General features: G+C 35.5%; 1 protein-coding gene across 1 annotated transcript in view; it reads right to left on the reverse strand.

Moving 5' to 3' along the window:
- Window positions 1–27938, reverse strand: part of LOC119779922 (collagen alpha-1(XIV) chain) — a 281288-nt gene that overhangs the window by 109738 nt on the left and 143612 nt on the right. The window contains exons 34-37 of the mRNA XM_038279773.1: window positions 22334–22492; window positions 21063–21140; window positions 20455–20541; window positions 19640–19693 (exon numbers count right to left, since the gene is read on the reverse strand). Coding sequence (XP_038135701.1) covers window positions 19640–19693; window positions 20455–20541; window positions 21063–21140; window positions 22334–22492 — 378 coding nt within the window. The remainder of the gene's footprint in view (window positions 1–19639; window positions 19694–20454; window positions 20542–21062; window positions 21141–22333; window positions 22493–27938) is intronic.

Consider the following 27938-nt stretch of genomic DNA (forward strand, 5'->3'; position numbering starts at 1 on the left):
TTCTGGCCAGAAAGAGGGCTGGGCAAGAAGAACTGACACTCACAGATCTGCTTTAATATAAAGTTCAGAAACTTTCTCACAGAATCAAATCTGTTTTCATATTGCAGTGAGTTTAGCGAGCTTCTCTGCAATTATTTGTTATTATCAGGATGTCGTTAAGAATGAGATCCACTCCAAACTTGTTCCAAAAAGTGAGATACAGCATTAAAAAGGAAGAGGACACAGTAGAGTGGGAGAAAGAGAAGGTTTACATCTACAACTACATAAATGACCTGATGGATGATCCTCAGCTAGAAGAAGAAGGTAAGAAAGGAGATAATATAAACAGGACATACATTGATGCAAGGCAATATGGTAAATGTACTGTACTTTTTTTAGCTTTTTTTAGATCAAGGAGTCCAGAGCGCTTCACACTACATTCATACATTTAGTCAACATCAAGCTGTCCTTTAGCAGCCTGACAGAAACACATCTGCTATAGAACTGGTTGAACTGCTCCCTTTGACCAGCATTTACATGGCGGGGTTAAAGCATGGACGAAATTTGGATTTCAGAAGTGTGTGTGTGTGTGTGTGTGTGTGTGGGGGGGGGGGGGGTGATTTATCATTCTCTTGCAATCAACTTCACCTTTCCTGTGAAATATCTGAGAAAACCTTTTCCAAATATCTGAGAAAACCTTTTCCAAATACCTGCCTGGTGTCTGATATTTTTAGGAAGTTATACTTTCCTTAACCTGTAGAGACCCTGCATCATTCTCGATGCTCCTGACTCCTGGTCCATCTTCTTCCTGACTCCTCTCCTTCAGTTATGGCAATGAACATTAAAAAATGTGGAAAGCAGATTTTTTTCAATAGAATTAGGATGTCAGACTTTTGCATTAGCAAGTGTATGCTTATGGTGCATTCAAAGACAGCTCTGATAAAGAAGTTACTTCACACTAAAAACGGGCTTAAATTTTGTAATGTATAAACATCAGCCATATTTTGCCACATTCTGTTTAAAACGGCAAGAAAAGAGCGGGGCTTGTTTAAGAAAACAATAGCGCTATGTGGTTTGTTAAAAACTAACACTTCCTCAGTGTTAAGTGTAGTCTTATAGGGCCATCTTATTGGCATGTGTGCGGGTGCAAATTTCCTGCCCTGTATGGATGATAAGGACTTAATTCACTCCTCCTATCAAATCCTCAAATTTGCCTCTCCAACAAATGAACATGCTGATCCCAATAGAAATGTTTATTATTTTAGTGGTGCTACTGTCTTGTCTTGATGAGCTGAATCTCATGTCTTCAACCAAGCATTTTCTGAGCTGCTATTCTTTTCCCCTCAAAAATAGAAATCAAGACAATCTTCAGTAAACTAACCTGAAGAAACCATCATTCAATTTTTATTGAGGAATTTTGCCCTTTCGATGAGCAATCCTCTTTCTCAGAGTTACTAGAGTTTCTCTCTGGATTTGGATCATTTTAAACCTCCAAATATGACATCAGGTTAATCTCATACCTTAGTAAGCCAGGGCATACATATGTGATTACTAGAGATGGTATGACAAAGATATCAATAAGCCTGACCTGAGACGAAACCCTTTACAGTTTTTGTATTGGAAAAAACTGAACTTTCAAAATGTCCTATCCTGCTTGTGTGGTTTATGGTATGATGAATTATACAGATTTATACCATTACTGAACTACAAAAACAAACATTATATTAAACAACTAACCATACAGTATGAGCCTTTAATGTTGGTAAGCTGATCTACTAGTAGTGTGTTTCCTTGAGGCCTGTTACTTCATTCTTTTTTCTGCCGCCAAAGGAAATGATGACCAAAAAAACTACAACAGTAAAAGCAGATCTGAAAACCAGCTTTAGATGTCACATGGTATATAAGTGTAGAGCTGTACTTAATCAACTCAAGAAGTTGAACAATTAAGCGCAACATTTTCTGTATCAGGATGTCCTCAGATATTTACTGCAAAGTAGATTTAACCAAGAAGATCAGAAATACCAAAAGGGAGCAAGAGAACACAGCAGAATGGGAGGAGAGGGAAGTAAATATCTATGAGTCTGCAGAAGAATTTACTGACAATTACATAGTTTCTTGGCCTCAGGAAGAAGGTAAGTAAATCATAGGTGACTTTGTTTGTTTTAAGGATCTTTGAATGAAGGTCTTAATGCTGCGGTTATCTATAACTGTTGGAACAAAAACATCTTCTGTTCTATTTATACTTAAAAATAAGCTACCGGTAGATATAAATGTTTTATTGTTGTTGCATGAAACTATTAATAAATATTTATGTCAGATCTAGAATAAATACATCAACTGATCAATGCTCTTAGCAACTGTAAGGTTTAGATCAGCCAACATTAGAAAAACAGCAACAGTTCTCATAAAGCTAATAAACTGCCCTGGCACAGGCATCAAAAAGCGGACCGATTTTGATAATTGAGAAAAAAAAAACAAAAAAACGGAAGCACATAAAAAACAAGAAGTTCAAGTATTTCTATTTTCTGCTGTTTCTGATAATCATGGCTCGTAGAAAGGAAAGCACAATTTAAGGAACCAGAACTGCTGGTGGTCCACTGTATTAAGTCCTTAGTCATCAGTGAAAACTCTGCATGACTTTTAGAGTTCTTTATGCTTCCATATTATTTCCCTGACAAGTTTTAGGTAGATACAATCTTCATTATTCAGAATGACTACCTAGCAGCTATATTTATTAAAATAAAGAGAAATTAAAATTTTCCCCTTAAATCTCTTCCCCTGCAGACCAACAAGCCAACAGACAGCCTGCAGTGGAGAGAAGTTGTGCCCGAAGAGCAAAACTGTCCAACATACTGCCATGGATTTTGACATCAGCAGCAATCATCATCTTAACCACATACTGTGAGAAAAACGTGCAACACATCAATTTAAAATGTTTTTTTGGTTGAAATGCAGATCAATTGTTGCTTCTTGACTGATAAGTCAAAATTTCTAAAATAAGATATAATAAGATATAATAAAATAAGTCAAGATATAATACTGAACTGATGCTGATTTGTTACTGAGTTTTCTCACCAACAGCAGCTTTACTAAAAAAAAACAAAAAATAACCACATATTCATTCTTCAGGTTGTAAAATTGACTCATTTACCTCTGTAGCACTTTAAATGCACACACTAAGATAACAATAATAAAACCTACTTTATGAAACTATTGTGTTGCATACAACTGGATGAGGGATTGCTGCGAATGAGAAACCTCACAAAATCAAAAAGACATTGAGCAGATTCTGTGAAGACATAACAAGACAGATGGGATAACTGTGGATAAACAAAGGTTAAAAACATTAATGACCTGTACTTAAAGCTCAATAATGTTAAAATTATCCTCAAAAAGAAATAGGTTCTTATGAAATATATTGTAATATATTCATGTTGAAATTGTGGTAGAGTTCCAGGTAGACTGTAATGTATTCTTAAGTAAAAACAAGCTAAAAAGGAAATTTTTTAGACTTTTGAAATGACTTAGAAATTACATTTAGGTAGGCATTCAGATCATTTGATTGAAACTTTGCTGATCCATCATTGTCAGCAATGATCACCTCTGTTCTTTTTAAATTTCATGCTAGAAGCCTAACACACCTATGTTTACCTAGTCTGGTCCATTTTTCTCAAGATCTATCAGGTTGGACAGGAAACATCTGTGCACAGCCATTTTCTATGGTGGCTGGGAAGTGCAAATCAACAATACAAAATCTGAAACACTTTTACAAATTTTGAAACAACTCTACATTTGAGAAAACAAATTTACAACAAACAAAACACTTTTACAAATCATAAAACAAATTTACATTTCAGAAAACAAAATTACAACAAACGAAACACTTTTACAAATCATAAAACAAATTGACATGTCAGAAAACAAAATTACAACAAACGAAACACTTTTACAAATCATAAAACAAATTTACATTTCAGAAAACAAAATTACAACTGACAAAATCTGACGGAAAGGGAGGGACTGTCTTCGAAGCTTACCCGGAAGTGATAACCGGAGAGTTCATGCAGGATGGAAGCTAATCGAGTTGCGTAACTTGCGTTTTGCCCGTTCTGCGGCACTCATATGAGCAGTTTAACGCGGTTTTGTTTTTCCTGTGGTCGGTCCTTGGAGTTTTTAAATGGTACAGAACAGACGGTAGAACCAGATATGCTGCAGCTGTGCATATATTATTTTAATGAGTGTCACTCGTACGTTGTAATCGTAGACATGATGCCATGTTTACATGGTGTACACATCAGCTTGAGGTCTCTGAAAAGCAAACTGAATGACGCCGGTCTTGTGCGAGATTCTGTTTCCCTGTGAAAATCTGTTCCCCCTGTGTCGGGAGCGCGCATTGCAGCCAGAGAGGCGGATCTGACCATTTTCAAGGCGCTCCTGATCATTTTTCAGTGAAAACAGCTCATATAATCATGTCAACTTTGTAACATACAGTTTAATCGTTTACTCTTTTTACAAATTTGTAAAATAAATACATTAACGAGGTCTTCTTAAGCTGTTTTGTGTTGTTTTTTTTAAACGGCAAGAGAATCGGCATTTCTCCAACTTTTGTCCCTTCAGAATGACAGAAAAAAACGGCAGTCACCAAACAGATTTCCAACATGTAGTGTATTTTCTATTTTTCATTGCTGATATAAGAGGATGGAAACTGGCTGATAGCAGGGAACACACATTAGAATTTCTGGTTAGTCCCCTTCTAATGTAAAATACTGAAATAATCCGGTCCCCCCTTTGATTTTTGCAAATAAATAGTAAATATGACCAAATCCACAGGATTTGTTGTTGATGGTGAGAGGAATAAGCACAGTTAAAGACCTGCAGGTACATTTACTTCTTCCCATGTTATGGAGGGGAACAGATTATTTCAGTCAACTGAAACATTCATTCTCGCCTCTCCTCCTCTCCGATCTTTGGGAAATAAAGAGCAACTGTTTCCAATTTCTCTAAAATTGAGATGTGTGATATATTATACTAGAAATGTCCTTATCCAGTAATATTTCATATCTTACATTAGAAGGGGATTAACCAGAAATTCTAATGTGTGTGCCCAGCTATCAGCCAGTTTCCACCCTGGCCTGCTATAATTTGTTTCACCCTTATAACTTTAAGAAATAAAGGTCCATCACCTCCAAAGTTTCAGGGGTTAGATGTCATTATTAAAGATGCTTATAAGCAAAAAATGGAAAAACTGGGACCTTTTTTGTCTGATTTAGACATGGGGAACAGATTATAGCAGGTGGCCTGCTATAATTTGTTCCCCCCTTATAACTTTAAGAAATAAAAGTCCATCACCTCTAAAGTTTCAGGAATGAATTGTCATCATAAAAGATGCTTATAAGCAAAAAATGGAAAAACTGGGACCTTTTTTGTCTGTTATAGACAGGGGGAACAGATTACAGCAGGTTTTATTTCAATTCTGGCAATGTGGGATGAAATAAAACGGCTGATGTTAGAACACAAACTGTTTATTAAGGATAGTACAACATAGATAAATTGTAAGTTACTATAAACACAAATATAGATTTAAGTACTAAATTTCAACCAGGAAAAAATTATTTCCTTCTGCATATAGTCTTAAAAGATTACACGTGCACTCCATTTTCTATTTCATTTTTATTACAAGTACATGGTTTACAACAGTTTTCAATGGGATGAGAACATTTGGACACCGTGAAGCAATGAGAGATTTTTTTAAGGAATGTGTGGAAAAGAACAAGGATCTGTTTGCTTTCAGAGGAAGGAGTAGACACTGCTGTCAGCAACCAGCTTTCAAGCAAACGTTTGTGTTTTATTATTAATTTTAAATCAGTATCACTGGCGATATTCTGCTATAACATGTGAAGTAAAGAATAAAACAGTAAAGCTCAACTTTCATACACGTAAAACCTTTCAAATTTCAAGTTCTGCACGTTGGAATTGAGGCGGAGTTAACTTGGGTCGTTCTTCCTACTCCATGCACGCTCCCGACGAGGGGATACAAATTTTCGCAGGGATAACTACCTTGGCACGACACCGGCATCATTCAGTTTGCTTTTCAGAGACCTCAAGATGATGTGTACACCATGTAAACATGGCATCATGTCTACGATTACAACGTACGAGTGACACTCATTAAAATAATATATGCACAGCTGCAGCATATCTGGTCCTACCGTCTGTTCTGTACCATTTAAAAACTCCAAGGACCGACCACAGGAAAAACAAAACCGCGTTAAACTGCTCATATGAGTGCCGCAGAACGGGCAAAACGCAACTCGATTAGCTTCCATCCTGCATGAACTCTCCGGTTATCACTTCCGGGTAAGCTTCGAAGACAGTCCCTCCCTTTCCGTCAGATTTTGTCAGTTGTAAAAGTGTTTTCTGAAATGTAAATTTGTTTTATGATTTGTAAAAGTCTTTCGTTTGTTGTAATTTTGTTTTCTGAAATGTAAATTTGTTTTATGATTTGTAAAAGTGTTTCGTTTGTTGTAAATTTGTTTTCTCAAATGTAGAGTTGTTTCAAAATTTGTAAAAGTGTTTCAGATTTTGTATTGTTGATTTGCACTTCCCAGCCACCGTAATTTTCAGATCTCTCTAGCCGTTCAATAGGATTCCAAAATGTACCTCTAGAACATTTTGAATCATTTCCCCAGTTGAGATTAGCAACCCTCTGCAGGATATAGATTTATATCCAAACTTTTTCTGTACATTGATGACTTCATCTTTCTATCTATCCTAGTCTGCCTGTTCCTGCTGATGGAAACATCCTAGTAACATGACGCTGCCACAACCATGTTTCATTATTGTATATGGGAATGGTGTCTTTGTCAAATCAAACCATGAGACTTCTCATAGTCTAAATAAGTGTTCACACCAAATGCATGTTGGGTCTCCAAATCGCTTAAACACCAAAACTTGGACGCTTGGTCAAACGCTGTTCAAGATGCTTCGACACTCTGGTTGTTTATCTGCTCTGGTCTGTTATTATAAGTCAAAGAGCAGTTTTGCTTTATTTACTTCTATGAGTTGGAAAGATAGTTTTTAAGTGAGAAAGTCTACCTCAAAACACCATCTGTGCTGTCAGTACATCAGGATTATGATCCCACTTGAACATTGTGTTCTTGTTCAGAGTGACAGATTCCCCGTATACTGATGGGAGACAGCACTGGGATTCCCCAGCCAGAGCTCTCTGAAGCTGGCCAGGCTCTCAGCATTTCCTGCTGCCATTCGTAGCGGCTGGAAGTGAAAATAAAGTGTTTTTAAGGCTGGTGCTAAAAAAAATAATAATGCAACTACAAGAATGTAAAATCAAATATTTTGTGCCATCAGTTTTTAAAATATTTAGTTATTGTAGGTATTTATAAACAGTTTTACCCCAGTTCATTTAGAAAACGTGTTAGTGGAGAACGAATGATCAGAGCTCACTTTCTTTTCCTTGTAAATATCAATCAATTCTGCAGACCTGTGGAGTTTAAAACCTTAAATTTATTTAATGTTCATATACAGACAGCTCCGCCCTGGGTCAACTTTTCTGATCAGTTCACATTCTGCATCAAACTGGATCTCTTCACGCTGCTTGACGTAGACTTTGCATGTAAATCAGATTATTTGATGCCTAGAAAGCGATCAGTGTGAACGCACCACAAGTTTCCTTCTAGTCCCCTTTGGCAAACTCCAGAAGGTTACCATGGGCCTTTAAGAAGCAGTGGCTCCCTCTGACCCCCCTACAATGTGGGCCTCATTGCTAGATTGCAGTAGAGATGAGTGTTCTCCTGGAAGGTTGTTCTCTCCACAGATAAATGCTGAAGTTGTGACAGAATGGCCATGAGGTTCTTTGTAATCTCTCAGACCTTCTCTTCCAATCATTCATTTTAGACAGTAGGGTCTAAGAAGTGTCCTAGTGGTTCCAAACCTCTTCTATTTAGGAATGATGGATGTCGCTGTGTCCGTGGGGCCATCAGAGCTGCAGAAATGTTTCTGTTCTTCCACATATTTGTGCCTCAAGACAAACCTGTTTACCAGGTTTAAAGACAGTTCCTTTGACTTTGTGTTGCTCGTTGCAGTTATTATCAAATTTGGGACGTTGTCTAGATGCAGACAGGTGTGTGTGGCTTTTTTAATCCTGTCTAATAAATGAATTAACCACGTCTGGACTTGACCAAGCTGTAGAAACAGTTCAAGAATGAATGGAAACGGTATGAACATTGGCTAAATTTTCAGGGTCATGGATCCAACGGTTGTGAATTACCATTTCTAATCTTAAAAGAAAAAAAAAAAACTATATTAAAAGAAAGTAGTTTTAAATGCTGTGATAACAAGGTATTGTGTGTAGTTTTTAGGAAATAGATGAGTTTAATTCAATGTACAATAAGGCTTTAACATTAGTAAACATGGAAAAAGAAGAATGCTGAGAATACTCTGCAGATGCACTGAAACATTTCTTTTAAAAAGACCAGAGTGAAGCTGCAGATATAAAAAGAGAACTAGTTTAATCCATGTGTAATTCATCAAAATTTGTTCTTTTGTACTTTTGGTCTTTTCTGTTTAGACTTTGGCTGCTTGTGAAATATCTGCCCTTGAAAAAGTTTATTCTCCCCTTTTTAGATGTTAAAAATGAAAATGACTGCTAAATCCTAAATTAAATAATCACCTCTTAAATTTCGATAGAGAAACGGTATAAATAACCTAATATAACAACGTTCCAAGTCAATCAGCATTTTCCCCCCAGCCTTTAAATTTAAGGCAATGTTAAAACAAACAGCAAGAAATTACATTTTGTATTTTAACTCCGACTGTGTAAATCTTTATGCTGTTGTCTGCAAAGTATTTCATCATCCTAAGAGAAGGATATCATCTATAGTAAACAGAAACGTAAGACAATAATGGTTAAAACAGAAAGTAAGACGATTGTAGGATTTACATTGGATGTGGTTTTAATTGGTTTTTAAATTTTGAACAAATTCTTCTGGAATCAAACTTTTTTGACACAGATTCAAAGTCAATCATATGCAACCCAATTCCGTTCTAGATATAGAACAATGCAGTGAATATCAGGTTTACCGTGTCAGTCAGTGAATATCACTGACTTAGCAGCAATCTCTCCTCCTGAATGAGCACAAAGGAACAAAATAAAGTTTATTAAATCTCATTGGTCCAATACTTATTATGATAAAAACAAGCTCATTTGAATTTATACACAATCACTTGTATTTGCTTTTGAATATATTTCTACTTTTTACATTATTATTAAGTCAGATATTTACTCCTTACTTCCTAATAAAATTCACCTGATCATCAGATGGGAATAAGAATGATAATATTTAAGCTAATATAAGATTTGTTCTTTAAATCTGATTGTTTAACATGTGGATTATTTTTCACTGATCCTCTAGTCATTTTGGACAATAATAAACTGAAGAACGGCTACGACCAACAACACATCAAACTTTCAGGTGTGACATTTCATCCTTAAAACCAGTTAATATTTTTGCTTTATCGTTTTAGACTAACTGATTTCATTCTTTAGACTTGGAAACAAACAACAGTCACCTACAAGCCAAACTTTTAGGTGGGGTATGTTTTTAAATGTAATCTTTTATAATTGCAATAATGAAATATTTTTCTTTTTCTTTAACAAACTGATGTTATTTTTTTTTTAGAAATGGCAGCAAACAACAGACAGCTTCAGGACAGCTACAATTTACTCAATAAAAAACACGAACAATTGAAAGATGATATAAACAGACTGAATTATACAATTAAAGGTAAGAGAAATAAACTGGAAATTAAAATCAACCTTACGCTTTAATTTTTATGGTTTACATTTTTTCTAATTATTTTTCTAGTGCTTAAGAATATAAAATACTGAAAAAAACAACAACAAAGTGGTTGAGATGAAGCTCTAGAAAAAAAAAGTCCTAAAAAGTAATTGTTGAAAGTTTTGACTGATTAAAGCAACATTTGATGCTCCCTAAAACTCTGATCTTTTTTCAAGAAACGTGGTGTCCTCATGGATGGACAAGATTTGGATCCAGATGTTACTTTAGATCTGAGGAGAGAAAAACTTGGTCTGAAAGCAGGAAATACTGTCAGGAAAGGGGATCTGATCTGGTGACCATAAACAATGAGGAGGAACAGGTGGGTCTGTCTAATGATGGATGTTTGACCTTTGATATAAATTTCACATCTCACGGTCTGAGCTGCTGAAATTCTGTTAGCTGTTTATTTTCCGAATGCATTGTTTGAACAATTAAGTTGAAACTTCTAATAAAGCATAATCTCTATTTTTGTAAAATAAAAGTGCCGAATGGAAAAGGCTGTTAAAGGATCTTTGTAGGAAAGTTACTTCATGGAAAAATTAAAAATAATACAATTTCTTTTTGTTAAACAGTTTAACAATCAGCAATTGAAATATAGGAGAGAAAAAGAAATCAGGCTAAAAAACAGCAATTCAGCTGAATGAAAAAAATTAGAGCTCAAAGTCTAATCTTCTCAATGTTACTGCCTTGAATGCTGTAAATGTCATATCTGTGAACATCAGAATGAGTTTCAACATTAGCTCTGTAAAACAATCAAATGCATTACATAAAACATGTTCTAAACTGTTTGTAATTTCAAACAGGCAACAAGAAGCAGTCTAGAGAGCAGACTATGAACTTATACACTCTTCACTAAATTAAAAAATATCAGGCTCTAGAACAACCAACATCTTAAATAATCAGTTGGCAGACCCCCAGTTGGGGTACAATGTGGGTCTAATAATGGCAGTGTTTTCCTCAGGGTGGGAGAAGGTCTGTCTTCTGCTCCTCATTCCCCACATCGTATCTCTTGGAGTAACGAATCAGCCAAGCTCTCTACATGCACACGCAATATCAGAACCGGCTAAACAGACTAGCACTGGCTAAAACTGACTTCCTAGACTCCAAATGTAAAAAAGCTGGCAGCGACCATCAAGCACAGGGCTCTCATTAATAAAGTGCTTTTTGTCCCATAAAGTTTTTGTACTTATTTAAAATAGTATTTTTTCCTCATTGTCTGAGTCCTTAATTATTTTCCAAAACTTTAATAAGCCCAGAGTGCATTAATATTTCCTTTCAGGCTCTCAGTCAGTTACTTTTCAAAAGCCCAGAGCTCATTGATTGACTTGTGATCAATTTCTGTGTTTTCATTGGTTAACGGTGCATGTTGTTTGGCATCTCTGAAAGTTTTAGTAAAGATTATTTTCTTCAAATTCTGCTGTAATGTTGTTGGGTTAAATTAGTAACAATTCAAGGGCTCACGGTCATATTACAAGTAAAAAAGTCGTTCTATGTTGTTTAGCAGCTTTTTAAGATTGAAAATCCCCAAGTAAACCTGAGCTTACATTAACAAAACATTAATTCTGAGTAAAGGCTTCTGTTTCCCTGCTACCTGGATTACAAGGATGTCTTACTAACAGGAAGATAAGTTTGTTTATCTTTCCTTTGTAGCAAGATGCTTTATTATCTTTAGAACATTATAATTGAACCCATTTCATTTTTATTTGATGTGTCCAAAGGTAAAAGTTCAAACAATCTAGATTTTTTGCAGTTGTATAACTATGTTTACTGTGTTTTTTGTTTTGTTTGTTCTTTTGTTTGTAAACTCGACTTGAGACCAGCTTTCAGAGATGGATTACAAACATGTATTACTTTTTAATTCTGTGTGAAAACACACTGGCTTTTCCCACTCAGCACAAATTCTCAGATGTTTGTTTCCTTTAAGCTGCTCCCAAATTTGGCAAAGTTCTTTCTGACGCATTGAACCCAAGTCCCCCTCATTACACACAAAGACTTAAAGTAGATCTAGACAGTTTTTCTAATGTAGCCAAAACACAAACATACTATTATCATTAGTTATTAATTTTGATCAGAATATTTTATTTGCCAAATTATACTAAAGTATTGTAGAATTTAACCGCAAAACTTCAAAAGTGTCATTTTAAATCAATATGCTGTTTATGATTTATTAGAAGATAAGAAAGAAAACAATCTTGATTAATTTGCGTATTTGTGTAAAATCTGTTAATCAAATACAAAAAAAATGTATCCTTTTTCTTTGAGTCTCACAGATGATACAGAAACCACTTTTATAAGCTCTGCCAACCAAACTGAGAGCAGGGTATAAAAACCTGAGCGATGAAACAAGCTCTCATTAAGGCAGGAAGGATATTTTTAATTTGATCAAAAGTAGCTAAAGATTATTAATCTTATAATTCTGAAATAAAAGAGTATTAAATGACAAACTTTGATCTACCGTTAAATAGTTTAAGAGAGGTTTTTGTATGATGACACAGTGTTATTATTATACTACTTGTGTTGAAATATACAATATTAAAAATTACCATTATGAAATATTTTCTCAATCAGGGATTTGTGAAACAGCTAAATAAAAAGGGAGAGTCCTGGATTGGTCTTCAATACGAGCTGATAGGGACGCATTATGTCTGGATATGGGTGGATGGATCACCAGTGACACAAGCGTAAGTTTCATCTTAAAAATCACTCAAATATGATCAACTATTTAAAGGTGGAAGAATATTATTGTTGATGGTGCCACTGTGTTCTCATGGCGAAAAATGATTTCCCACAATTATGAGCTCTCTGTCTTTTAATGTAAGATATTTCAGTTTTATCTTACATCCAACAGCATTTCTGTTGGACTAATTCAGGAATCTGGATGCAAATGGAGAAAAACTTGTGTATCATTTCTATATGTTAGACACTGTATAAGAAAGAAAAAAAAAAAATCTGTGAAATCCACGTGCACCGGCTACAATTAATTCATCCTGTCCTCAGAACTGCTGCTAGTTTTACTCACATGCCTGTAAGATGTCTAGTGCTACTACCACAGATGATCTCGCTCTCCAAATGGAATTGAACAATTCAGATTAGCTCGCCGAATGAATAGAAGGGGTAGAGCGTAGCCGCCTGAGGCCCGGGATGCCTGTCACAACTCCAGTCCGGCACGCAGATGATGTCATACACACTCCGCTTTGTTTTTAAAACAATATAATTATAAAAAATATAACCGCGGATGTCTGGGGGATTTGCCTTAATGTTTTGAATGCTGGCGTACCATAAAGAATAAATTATGAACAGTTTCGTTTGTGCCTTCAAGTCGTTGCCCATAGGAAGACGTTACATCGATATAACCTAATTGAATATCTTCAGAACATCTCCAAATGACACAAAACTCATATGGGTGAGTAGAACATGATGTAATAACATAAAATCAAAGGCCCAATGTCAGTAACTGCTGAGCTGTTTAACTCCTCTCTCATTGGTTGTTCTGCCTTAAATTTCGCCTTCTCTTTTCTTTATTGGCTGTTTTCTACTCCGTGTTTGTGCGTGCTTGAAGCATGAAATATACATTTTATACAAATATTCTGAGTCAGGCAGGAGTTCTAAAGACTGCTGGAAAAATCGATAAGCAGAGTGTAAGCTATCATAAATACTGAAAAAGAAAATGTGAGAGTTTCCCTTTTACCAATACTTCTATAATATTTCTGTCTTCATTTTTTAACATCCCTTTGAGGCAGTTCAGTTATAAATAGTAGGTATTATTTCTTTTATAGAATATAACAACACAAGATGGTGCCTAAACATCTTTTTTATTTTTATTTAGAAAGCATAATTAGAGTTCCACATAATAATACTGACATTTAATTGACTATTCCTACTTCTAGAAATAGGATAAAGATGAGAACAAATATTGGTTTTATTTTACATAGATTTCAATGTTTATAAGTAAATTAGTACAAACAGTAGTGTCTGGTAAAGATGCTTGAATCTGGCTGTTTATGTTGGATATCATTACATTACATTACAGATAAGATTTTATCTGTAATTATTTTATATTTGAATAAACTTTGGCTAATTTTTTAGTTTTATGCTTTGAAGATGATGCCACTAAAAAAGAAAATAGACATAAGGAGCTATTTCATGATGCGATGATGCATTCGCATCCACCTCAAAAATATGTAGATGCGCCCCTGGCTGTTAAGCATACGGTCTGAATTACGGACAGTCAAATTAAACACACAGACTTAAAGCAGATACAGTATATGATAAAAAATGTGGATGCTCAGAATGGGAATCTGAAGAGGAAATAAATCTGATTTTCCCCCTGCCCTCTTAGCTCATACAAAATCTATAAATGATTAAACTTAGAAATGAACAAGTATTCATGAATCTGACAAAACATAAGTAATTTTTCTTTTTTTTTTTTCTTTCACAGATTGTGGGGAAATGGATGGCCAAATCACCACTATTACTATCAAGCAACATGTTCATACTCAAGGGAAATTGACAAATCGACATGGTGGTTACCAGACCTGGATTTGTGAGAAATAAGGAAAGAAAATTTTCAAGGAAGCCAATAAATACCTTTAAAAATCATAATGTTTCTTTAGTATTACTAATCATTGTTTACAGTTGGCCTCTAAACTTATCCAGAGGGACAGTAGGACATGGTTACTGATGAAGCTTTGATGGAGGATGTTGTAGGTTAGTGTTAAACAGACCTCATATTCAGTAGTTCTTAACTATATTAATTTTAGGTTAAACTTACTGATAATTTGCTTCCATTAATCTATTTATTTCCTCATAATTTTATGATGGAAAGTTACTAACCAAAATTTCTCTTTAAAAATAATGTAAAATTAAGCAGCTGTTTTTGTCAAAAGGGTGACTCCTCTGGTTTCATGTCCTCTTAATGTTTTTAAGGTGTTTGATAGATGATAATTATTATTATTATTACAATGAAGGCTGGTCTGAAAGGTCTTAAATTCAAAAAAATTATGACTATCTGAGAGTGAGATAAAAAATAATCAACACAAATAGAAGATGACAGCAGCCATCTGATAGTGGTGCATCTGAATTAATAGGATTATTAAACATTTAATCGTTAACTGTGAAGCAAATGCTGTTAGGATTAATAGCATTTGGTTAACCCTCACTGGAATGTAAAAAGTAAAGAAAAAAGTTACAAAATAGTTCAACCAAATCTGCTTTGTGTTATCCCACAAAAATCCCTAAAAAAAATAAATCCATTCTCTGATGGGAAGTGTTTTGTGAGTACTTGGTGCTCTATCTACCTGCTGCAAGGTGTTACAATGTACAGTTCCTCAAATATGACATCGGTTGAAACACGACTGTCAGATGGCTCAGTCTAGTAAAAGTTTGCGGCATTAAAGCTTTTACAGTTTTGTCAAAAGAAAGGGAAAATTCTCCCAGAGGTCAGAAAATAAGGTTTGGTTGACAGGTTCTGTATTTACTGTAGATCTAACTAACTGATTTATGAAATGAACTGACTTTAAGGCAAGGCCCTTTTGTTTGTTAAATGCTCAGACCGGTGAAAAACGTTATGAGAAAGTAGCAGTTTCTCTCAAGCCAACTGGTGATAAATTAACTCACTCACATGCATACCCTGAAAGAAGTCATACCATCAGCTGAACACCTCCATAGGTTTTCAAGTGTCTTGCCCAAGGATACGACGACACTGAAAGCCGGGCTCGATCTGACAACCCTCCGGTTAAAGGGTGAACTCCTTCATCCGACGCCACTTTCACCCCTGGATCCTATTGACCTGCAGTCTGATGTGATGCTGGCAGAGAGCTTTAAGTCAGTGTCACTGCTGGATTATTACTCTTCTCAAGGCTGAGAACTTTCCAGTCATGAGAAGAAATAAATATAGTAGGCTCAATCTGTAGACCTAAAAAATCATTCTCAGTGATAAAGATGATCAATTTCAGATATAGATCCTCTCTCACTGATGACGATCAGTGAGAGAGGATCATCTGTCAGCTGAGCTACAAATCTTCACTTTATTCATCCAACCTGACTTTGATGCACTTGGTAAAGCTCAAGAGAGACTAGATTTCTTCCAGTAAAAACATCAAATGATGCAGTTTAACTACATACTATGCAGAAATATTAAGGCAATAACTAGCATTTTATTATTACATTTGTTTTGGAGGTATTTTCCACATTATCACAGTTCAGTTATAATTATTGTTATCTGATGCATTTTGTTTAATATTTGCTGAACAAAAAAAAAAAGTCTTTGAAACTGCATGTTAAACTCAGAATAGGTTTTAGAGTGAATGTGACTTAATGATGTTTACTAATGATGCACACATGTTAAGAACTTTAACTTGTTGTTTACCATTGATTCATGAGATTTGGCTCTAAAAAGGTATAGAATGAAGTAAAGACAGTTGTGTAAGAAATAAGTTATCCTGTTTGGAGAGAAGTGGAAAAACACCGGCTCTTTTATATATTGAGTGAAATACATAAAAACTATTCTGTTATGTGGCTTATTTTCAGTGTGGACATGCAGGGGTGCAAAGGAAATAACTTTGATTTAACTTCTTTAACATAGTTCCAAGGATATGTAAAGTTTCGTCATTGCAGTAACAATAATAATAAAGGAAATATAAAAGCATGAAGAAGAAAACATTCTTTAAATGATGTTATTTACCTACCTCTCATACTGGGTTTCATTTAATGTAGTTTCCTTCTAGAAAGTAGTTCAGCAGCCAGTGTGTAACTTCCTCCTAACAGACATGTTAATTTGTGGTGTACTTGTTGCAGCGTTTTTTTAATGAACAGTATGTGAATTCACACATCGACTAAACACTGCTGCTCATAAGAAAAACCCTATCGACAATAATCTGTTTTCCATTTTATGATATTGAGTGAATTGGAATTACTTCAGTTACTGTATGCAAGATAGGTATTGAATTTAATACAGTAAGTGTTTGCTGATTTATTTATTTAATTTGTTCACATGCATCAAATAAAAATAATTTCATTAGTGCTTGTTCATCGTCAGAGATTTTTGCTGAGGGCCTAAACAAGGCTGGAGCTAAACCACATAGAAATGCCATGTTTACAAATTTAAATGTTTGTGTTATAGGGAGAAGTTATTTTACAAGTTAAGAGCTACATTCAGCATCTCTAAAGCTGTTCAATATTTTGAGGACGTACCCAGAAATAAAATCCACTCCAGATATGTTCCACAGAACAACATCCAGCATAACAAAGCAAGAAGAAAAAACAGAATGAATTAGAAAATAAAACCCAGAAAAACAAAACCAAGCAGACTTTATTGTTTGTAGCTTAAAATGTTTCCTCCTTTATCTGAAGCGGTTTCTCTGCTCAGAGCTAGTGACGCTAAAGTTCCCAGAAACTGTTTGCAAAAAGCAGTTTTACACGTCTAAATTCGTTCCTCCACCACATCAGGGTGTTAGTGCAGCTGTTGGTCTAGATAACTGAGAGATTTATGGTCACATGCAAGAAGGTGTGAACTGGCATGAAACTGATTAGGCATCAGGATTATTACTGAACTTATGTTTCTGAAAATCTTCTCTGTCCACAATATGGACACTTTGGTCCTAAAAGATTGTCCCTCATCCTTGAGGGTTAAGGTGCATACCTCAGTCTTGCCCTAAGAAGCTGGATCTATATTTAGCTGTGACTATTATAATTTTACTTATCTATGCAGTTTAAAATCCAAACAATTACCAAAAGAACATACTAAAATGGGTAATTAACTTCTGCTGCCCCCTCATCATTTAACAAAATTGACAATTCCGTTTTACAACATAGAGGACCCAGATATTTAGTGTTCAGTATGAGTGAACAGCTCATTCTTTTACTGTGCAGACCAGTAGATGGACTGCAGTAAAATGCTGCTCTACTGTCTGGTTCACAGCATTTTACTCTGAAAATGTGGCAGCCCTACAGAATCAATGACACACTAGGCACAGTGGGACATAAAGGCAGACCTGAATGAGAACACATGCATAAGTTTACGGATTTTATTCCTTCTTTGTCATAGCATATGACTTTTAAATAATGCGAGCTAACACAAGACTAGCTTTAGTTTCTGTATTACAATAAATAGAACTTGCGAAGTATCATATCCTGTGGAAAAAGGCTTATCTAATAATGTATGTCTTTGTGGTGTTTGGGGAAGGTTTAATCATAGGCATACAATAATGTTCAAGTCCACAAACCAAGGCCTTTAAAGACTAGGAAATGCTAAGATATCAATATAGTATCGAAAGCTGTTAAGATAATAACAACTGTATGTCATGAGCTTCTAATGCTGCTGAGCAAACTGGCTAAATGTGTCTCTTCAAGGGCTGTGACTTCCTCAAATTACTTCTGAAACTAGACGAGAGGGTGATAGAAAAAAGTATTAGCAGTTCTCAGTGGCAGCTTCTTGCTGCATGGTACACAGGTGTAGACTTCACAAAATCCAGAACCAAAACAATCAAGTCCAGTCAGTGGCTGCATCAGGATGTCCTCAGTTATTTAATTTAAGGTAAATGTAACCTCCAAAGTGAGATATTCCAAAAAGGAGCAAGAACATGAACATAAACTTCTTCTTTTTTTAAATGTGTGCCTCTTTATTTAATAAAGGAAATATATACATTTTACTGTTATTTTATGGACCATTATCAATTTTTATCTATGCCTGGTATACATACATATACATATATATATATATATATATATATATATACATTGCTCAAAAAAATTAAAGGAACACTTTAAAAACAAATCAGATCTCAGTGGGGGAAAAAAAATCCTGCTGTTTATTTATATTAATATGGACTGGGTGATGTGTTAGGAACAAAAGGATACCACATCATTTGATGGAAATGAAGCTTATCAACCTACAGAGGGCCGAATTCAAAAGCACCCCAACAATTATAGGGTCTTATAGGGTCGCCACTCTCCCATAAACTATGGAATCTTCCTTTATTTTGCAGTGAAATGTTGCATTATCTATTAAACCAATATGGGACACAATTTATTGGTAATTATTTAATAAATCACAGATACTCATGTTTGTCCAACACTCATCACCTCTACTGTAAATCAAACAAAAATCAAAGAAATAAAAGGCAGGAAATACTAAGACCAGCAAAGCTCATTATTTGCTGCCATCAAGGTTGCCTAGAGACAGACACAACTCACCAACTCTGTCCTCCATCACCCAGTTTAACCCCTGCTACTCCACCAATTCCTTAGAAGGAAGCTCATACAAAAATATAGACTACAGCGGGAAGAATTAAATCCATTGCTGAGGGTTTTTAACCATCAAGTGTGTGGTAGGTTTTCACAGTCAATCACATCAACCTGAACATAAAATCAAGCCTGTAGGCCTAATACCAATAGGAGCCCTTGTTTTTCTGCATGTGCATGCAAATGAAACAATGAATGCACATTTCTGTTTCTGGGCTAAAAAGCATCACAAAACGAGCATAACACTGAAGAAAAGTCAATCCTTTGTTTCTTTGTGAAAATGCAGAAAGATGGAAGAAGGAAGCTACTGATAAGAGGTGTTCATGGTGAGACTTACCTGAACTAAATGAGTGGAACCCAGTTATGCTGCCAAACATTTGTTGGCTCACAAGCAACCAGCACAAAACAGCAAAAGCTAAATATCAGCCACAAAGTAAAACAGTCTCTTTTCTATAATCACACCTTTACCATTTCATTCAGCATAACACAGATTTCAGCAGCTTTTCCACACAGCGGTGGCTTAAATAAAACCCAAGAGAAAAACAGAGTAAACCAGCTCAACTTACCACCGGGCCTGGCTCTCCTCGATCCCCTCTGGCCCCTCTGATCCCAGCCCCCCCCTGTTAGAAACCAAACAAATATAATATTCAGAGATGCAGCATCAATAAATTTAATGGTAGTAAGCGGGTTTGTGTGTCTGAATGGACAAAAAGGAAAAGAAAAAAATGGGGTTAAAATGATGAAACCAAAGCAACTTAAACTGCAAAATAAAGATTATTTGCTAAAAGTATAAGTATGTAATATGATCTTTGTATATTAGGTGGACTTTGATAATCCAATTTCATTAAAAAGGCCCAATTTATTTAGGAACATATTAACATGCTGTGTTTTCTTCAGTGGACCAATAACACTCAGTACCTCTATATGCAGTTTATCTAATAACAAAGCAACATGATTGCCTTTTAGGGCTGCTCAGTGGCAAGCAGTGGGTAGCACTGTTGCCTTGCACCAAGAAGGTTGCAGGTTTGATTCCCAGCCCTGGGTCTTTCTGCATGGAGTTTGCATGTTCTCCCTGAGCCTGCATGGGTTCTCTCCGGGTACTCTGGCTTCCTCCCACAGTCCAAAAACATGACTGTTAGGTTAATTAGCTTCTCTAAATTGTTCCTAGGTGTGAGTGTGTGCGTGAATGGTTGTTTGTCCTGTCTGTCTCTGTGTTGCCCTGAACTGGCGACCTGTCCAGGATGTACCCCGCCTGTCGCCCGTGGACGGCTAGAGATAGGCACCAGCACCCCTCACGACCCCGCTTGGGATAAAGCATGTCAGAAAATGGATGGATGGGTAATGCCTTTTAAAAAAAGGATAAATATAATGTGTTGCTCACTGGTACTCCGGGAGGACCAGGTAGACCTTTGCTATCTTGTGTGCAGGTGCAGGCTTTGGGCAAGGCCGGGCAGTCTGCTTCCTTCCTCTGGATGATGATGGTGGGATGGAAATGAAAAAGAAAAAGAGAAACATATTGATATGATAGAATGGTTTAAAATATGAGCAAACAAACTAAAGGTTTGAAACTTGCTGCATTTCTAGTAAACTGATGAAAGATGCAATGCAAAGTGAAAATCTTAAAGATCGCCTATCAGAGCTTTCTGCAACTGCCTCAGTTTAATAATTTACCAACAAATTAAAACACGTTTTTTTTTTTTAAAGTTACATTTACTTTAGACCTCTTAGCAGAAGACAACTTAAATATTTCAGAAAAATCCTTTTAATAATACATAACTAATAGGTATCAAAAACGGCAACAAAAAAAAACAGATGGTGTGGACTTGTAGCATATTTGATTCTGAAAGTAACTTTAGGAACTCCTCTGGATAAATCTATAACATTTAAAGCATTATTCCAGATCTCTAACTTTGGTTTCTATGGGTTTTTCTTTTTCCTTAAAGAGTCTGAAAAAATATAAAGCTAAAGAAATTTCAAATTTGACCTCACCAGACCAGGAAGTTCGCAGCACTTGTCTCTGGAGGCCCATGATGTGCTGCAAATAATGTCAAAGTTCTGGAGCTGGAACTGCAGGAAAAGGAGGATAAGAGAAGTTTGAATGAAACATGCCTGAATGTGGATTTATATTAATCATTTGATATAAAGGCATAAAAATCAATCCTGGCGAAGCTTTCCACACATTACTGTGATTAGAAAAAAATATTGTAAAAATGTTATTTTCAACATCCTTCTAGGTTAGTTTTGAAATAATACTAATAATGTTGGTTAAAATCACTCCTTTCTGGTTCCTGTAATTGAATGAGAACATTTGTACAATCAGCAGCAGAGAACAAAGGTAACATCATGTGCTATAATATTAACCGCAGATTTCTGGTCTCATTACTATAATTCATTTCAAACTTATCTATTCAAACTTTACATTCGGGAAGCTCAGTTCAAGATCCTCACAGAAAAGTGTCTGAATTAGCAAGAAAGAAACAAAGGGAAAATGGTTTGTATAAAATTTCCTTTAATTTTCATTGCTAAATCGCTTTAAAAGATTTGACTGCACTGCTCCTGCTTTGCTAATCAATGACTTCAATTACTGTCACACAGGAGGCATTGTTTGAGATGCTCTCTGTGACGAAGCCAATCAGATGGACTGGTGATAACAGGAGTGAAGATGATAGGCCTGACGGGGGTCAAATGAGACTCTGTGATCATATGGTGCTTGGTGACTCCTAAAACTGATGCTAAAATATTATCCTTCAGTAATCTGTGCTTTTTTTACTTAATTACCTTCCTTTAAAACTATTGATCAAAACAGTCATCGAACAAAATTACATCTTCTATCTAGACCTTGCAGCTTTTGTGCACTGCAAAAACAATCTAGAAATAAATAAGAAATTCTTATATTAAGTTTATTTCCCCTAAATTTGTGAATGTAAATAAGATGATTTGCCAAAAGAATTAGCATTTTTACCCTTAAAGTAAGAATTAAATAACATGCACTTGAAATATAACAATGCAATTGTTTTTTCTTTTTTTAAATGTAATTGTTCTTGTTCCGTTGACAAGTGTTCTTACTTAATTCCTAAATTCAGGAAGAAATGCATTTATTTTAAGAAAAAAAAATACTTATTTAGAATAACATTTTTTGCCAGCTGAACATTTTTCCTGATAATCATCTGATCTGGATAGAGGACAGGTTTAAATCTACTGCTTGAGTGTGAGTAGACCTGAGCAGTGTTTTTTGTGCACTGTGATTTCACACTGTTTACCGGTGCAGAGTTGTCCTGGTTCTGTCGAGAGCCAACCATCCTGCCCAGAACTTCCATCCCATCTGTGCTGATGTTTCCTGCAGCGTTGATCGACTTCTCTGTCACCATTTTGCAGTCGATGAACACCTTGGCGCTCGTCTTGCTGATTGCAATGTGCAGCTGCAGTGGAAAAAAAGTAAATAAAACAGAGCTTCATTAAGTGTTTAAAATAGTTTTAGAGCATCTAACACAAATACTACAATGAACCACAATTTTATACCATAATTACTAATTATTATATCTGCAAGAGGAACTTTCAGCAGCAATAAAATAGTATAAAACAAAACCTTAGGTAGGGGTTATATGGCAAAGGGAAAATTCAGCAGTTTATGTAGCAGAAGAGCTCCCTCTGCCTGTGTGCAGCTGTAAATGCAGCCTCTCTTCTTTCAGCTAATACAGGAACATCAATATAAGATCCCTTTGCATGGAATGAAAATATCAGATTTTTAAGAACAGATACTATTTAGATCAAAAACTAAATCTGTTTATGATGCCAGAATCCAGACAAGATGTGCATTTGGATTTAAGATTAAAAGGGTCTGTGCATGGCTTTGAAATTATACCTAGCACAATGAATGAATTACTTGATGTTTTAAAGAATACATTAAATACTGAGGGGAAAAAAAAACAGAATGGATGTTAGATGTAGAGAAAGAGATTTGCTAATGGAAAAAAATTAAATCACTCATGGCCCTCTTTCCTCCCAATAGTTGCTACACAGTATACATATTTATGGATGTGGTGCAAATGGGTCCATTAGAGGAACACTCGTCTGCAGCGAACAACCCCCACCCCTCCAGAAAACCACAGCGTAGAACACAACATTTGTTAGAACAGAAAAACATATGAAAGAATCTGAAGAGCTGTCCACTTCAGAATGAAACTAATATTAGCCTTTTTCAACACATCTATCCCAAAGTAAAACTAGGCCCATATAAAGAACTGATATCTATTTCTATCTTGTTGTCACTAATGTGGGGAGGGGAGCAGACAGGTCATGGTGTGTGGTAGTGATGGTGAATAGTACTGTGGACAGAGAAGCATTGTAGTGATGTAACATTGATCAATATCAATTATTAACCAATAACAGCAATACTAATATCTTCCAATAATCTTTTGTAGAGGTTGTCAATATTGGAAGGTCTTCCACCTGGCCTTCCAAATGTTACCAGCATATTTTTGGGGGAATGAAAGAGCTCTAACTAGTTGCTCTAATAATACGCTCCGTTTAAAATGACACATGCAGGTGTTGTTCTTAGCAACACATACGTTTGAGTGCTGAACTGAGAGTTAGAAATGTGACACCTTGCCAAGTTGCTGTGAGTTATTCTGTTTAATTGATGTCAAACACCCACTAATGTAATCCTGTTCAGCGCCTATAAAATGAAATGAGAACTTAAAAGGTCATGAGAGTAAAAAAATATAAAAACTCCAAAGTTAAAATAATGCAATGTTATGTATTGTAGGTGTCCATTAACTGTATTCACTGTGAATTGTATATATATATATATATATATATATATATATATATATATATATATATATATATATATATATATATATTTTTTTTTTTACTCACTTATTCTGTTATTTTATACACTTTTCTAAGGTCCACCTTGTTTTACCATTATTGCTTTAACCTTTTACTGCTGATGTAACACCACAATTTCCCTATCGTGATACAATAAAAAAAATTTCTATTCTATTCTTTTATTCTATTCTATTCTATGGGTGAATGTGTATAAAAGCCTCTTAACTTTAAAAGCCAACAGAAAGATTAACTGTTATATCTTAGGTGTATATAACTTTGGTAGGTTACTTTCAAGAGGAAAATGGAAACAACCAACTTCCAGAAAGTTTGTATGTTTAGACTGTGTAGAACGTTATTCTTCCTATGACTTGTATTGTCATCGTGCACAGACAGCATCTTAATGTTTAGGTTCATTCTGAAATGAGTGGTAAAAAATATGTTACAGACACCCTTCTATCTTTAAAGCTTGAGACATTAGTTGTAAGTATCTTAAATCTATGAAAGAGATGTATATTAATACAGATTAGTAAACTCAAAAGAAATGGTCTTTTTTTGAAGCTGACTACAGAAAATGTTGGACTAATCATTTTGGGTCCACACTCACAGTTTTTCTCTAGTTGTGAGTAAAGGTGTTCTAGTATCTTGGTTTGATTCGTGGTTGGTAGTTGGAAGGCGGGTGATGCAGAGAAAGTTTGGGGCCTAACTGTAGGAATACAGGACCTACCTGGTTTTTAATGTATATAAAAACATATGTATATAACTTAATGAATAAAAGATATAAACAGCCTGATGGAGCTCCTGAACTAACATTTTATTGAGCATCACTTTGAGGCAATAATCACTGAAACAGGTGTTTTCTGTAAAGTTCAGCAAATGTTCAGTCAGATTTCTGCACCTGTTGATAGATATGTTAGTTCACTGTTTATGAGAAAAATTCTTTAATTTGTCTCGAACTGCTTGTTTTTTTTTATTTCTTTAAAAATAAAAATTTTAAATAAAATATATAATATATAATTTATATATAATATATAATATATAATTTACCTACTCAAATCAAGGGTAAATACACTTAATTTAGGATATTTTTACTTATTTCTAGATCTTTTTTCCAGTTTGAAACTTGATATTGGATCAGAGAAGCAACACAGACAGTTTGAATGATACTAAAGAAAGCAATTCGCTTCTAAAGCTTTTGAATTCAGTTTTCTCTGGAAACGTTTCGCCCTCTGACCTATAAAGATGGTCATGAACCTTAAAACAAAATCAAATTTTCAGCTAAAACATTTTAAAAATCTCTGGAAGTCTTAGATGAATTCGGAGCAGAACAGTAACCATTTTTATTACATTATTTTAAAAGAAATCTATAATTTGTTTTCCACCTTTTAAACAGGGCCAGACACACACAAATATTCTGCTATAGTCAATCACGTCCCTGGCAACCTGTGAGACTGAGACATTTTCAACTAAGCTGAAGGGAAGGACTGTAAAAATATGAATATCCTTGTTTTGCAGCAATACAGGCCCATCACAATTTGGCAATAGATGTTCCTGATTGTAATTGGCTGAAAGACAGCGATTATTATCCTCTTGAATCTGACAGTCCAATTTCTACTATTGCCAAAAGAAGCTGTTACCTGGCAACACTGTTTTGGTTTCTAAAGGGGAGGAAAATAGGCTCATTGAAACAAACAAAATAAATATATATGAATATATACTACCTAATATGTACAGCATATAAAACAAACAGGCAAATCCTTACAAGTATAAACAAATATATGTTTGCTCTTTTTCCATCTTTGACATTAAACCAGAGAATGCAGAAATCAAAAAACTTTTTTACCCAGCAACCTTTCAGCTGGACGTTTATTCACCATCCATTGACAGAGATAAAATAAAGCTTCTGGTTGAAATCTAACCACACAGCACTTTCCTGCAGTGCACTGGGGTAGAGCTGAGCTACATTGTTCTTTATAAGGTCAATGCTGCCAAACAATTGACAAAATATGTCTTACACCCAAAAACTTATAGGTATTTTTATGAAACTGACTCAGCGTTACTATGTGGGGAAAATGTGTTTTTTTTTTTTTTTTTTTTTTCCAGGAACTGGCTGTTTTTTCTCGAAAGCCTTTTCTAAAGCTTGGCCACAGTTCTAAGAGCCTAAGAATAGCCCAACTTGAAATGTAAAGCTTTGCTCCAACCCTGCTTCATTCCATCATCTGTGCCCACTAGTGTGTGTATGTATACACTATTAAATCCATACTTGTATACACATGCAGGAAGTAGAGAAGTTTCTGAGACTTGAGTTAAATCCTGCTGAGAATGTGAAGTGTGAAGGACTAGCACCTTATCTGAGGATGCAGCTTGTGAAACATTTCCACTATTAGAACGTTGGCAAGTGTTGCGATTTTGAGCAAATAGGAGGTAAATGTTTAAAAAAAAGGCAGGTAAACTACATAAAGTAGACCATATAACCTTTAAGGTTATATGGTCTGCAATTCTGCAGATTATCACATTAGTTATCTCCTTTAATCCCTAATCACATGGCCCTATATAGATGTCGCTGTGACTTATTAGCAAGGCAATGGAGGTTCAGCTCCTCCTGGATTCTAAAATCAACTCTGACTCACTCAGACTCTAAGCGTGCACGCACATGCATGCAGAGACCGAGCAGAACAAAAGGGGAAAAGGTAAGCAGGGTAAGCTCTGTGGACAGCCAGCTGAATGAAGTGACTGCAGATCAGTCTGCGAGTTTCTCTATGATGATAACACAAGGCGACGGTGAGCAGGTTCAGACTCGGGGCATGACTCAACTCAAGTCAGCCTGTTGGGACACCAGCCACTGTTAACACTGCTCAGAAAGACTGTGGATAAAAATAGATTAAGGCAGGAGAGAGAGATGGTAGGAAAAGGAAACTGAACAGGGCAGTGAAAAAGCTAAAATGCTAAATTCCAGATGGGCTGAATAGAATAAAAAATGAGATGGTCAACCAATCACTCCTTGAGAAGGTTAGGGAGACATCTGCTGCTTTTCCTGACTGTCAGCCATCATCAACAAGCTACTTGAAACAACTTTTTTTTTGTACTTAAGCAGATATCTATGTATATGCAGCTGGCAGCAGTGGCGGTTCTAGAAAACCTTCATAAGGGCAGCCAGGCAGAGACCAACGGGGATGAGACAGGTGGCTGAAAACTAATAGGCACTAAGACCAGTTAAGGTCCATCTATATGGATAACAATGAAAAGGCAGGAAAATTAACACGAACAACATCCATATTTTACATATAAATCACTCAAAACAGATCGGGTTTTTATGAGGCCCTTAGCTAATAAGAATAGGCATATATTTATGCCTTTGTGCTTTTAAAATTTATTTATGGGTCTCCATAATGGGCAGAGCAGTTGTTTTTTTATCTTTAATTGTACACAATACTCCCTGATGACTTCAAAAACAAACTGTACCCTGAATAACATAAACAAACTAATTGTTCAAATAGCATTATTTCAGTATTAGACCTCTTTATTTTAGTATATTTTTGTTAAGAACTAATTTCTGTATTTTTGTTGACAGTTTTTTGGTTTGAAGTAGTGTAATCTACATTATGGTATTACTGCTGCCACCCTCTGGTTTAGACGGAGAGCACAGCCGGAAAGTGTTCCAATGTAGGGGTATGATAATTAATGATACAATAATTGAACTTTTATTGATCTCACATTGGATGAATTTACCTCTGCGTTTAGCCCATCCCCATGGGGAGCTATGGGCTGCCATTGTGCGGTGCCAAGGAAGCAGTATGGGGTTAAAGGTCTTGCTCGGGGACCCAAAATGGCTTTTGGGATCGAAAAAGTTACTTGCCATCTTCTCAGAGCACAAGTGCACTTCTCTAACTACTAGGAAACACTCCCCTATATTGATCCTAAAGCCATAACTTGCTTCTTGCTTTTTCTATACATAACCCACTATAAAAATCTGCATCTCTTTAGTCAGGCACTTAAATGTGATCTAACCTGCAGTTACAAAATAAACAGCAACTTTTT

The sequence above is a fragment of the Cyprinodon tularosa genome, unplaced genomic scaffold, assembly GCF_016077235.1.
Source record: "Cyprinodon tularosa strain WSP-4 unplaced genomic scaffold, ASM1607723v1 ctg153, whole genome shotgun sequence".
Taxonomy (NCBI): Eukaryota; Metazoa; Chordata; class Actinopteri; order Cyprinodontiformes; family Cyprinodontidae; genus Cyprinodon; species Cyprinodon tularosa.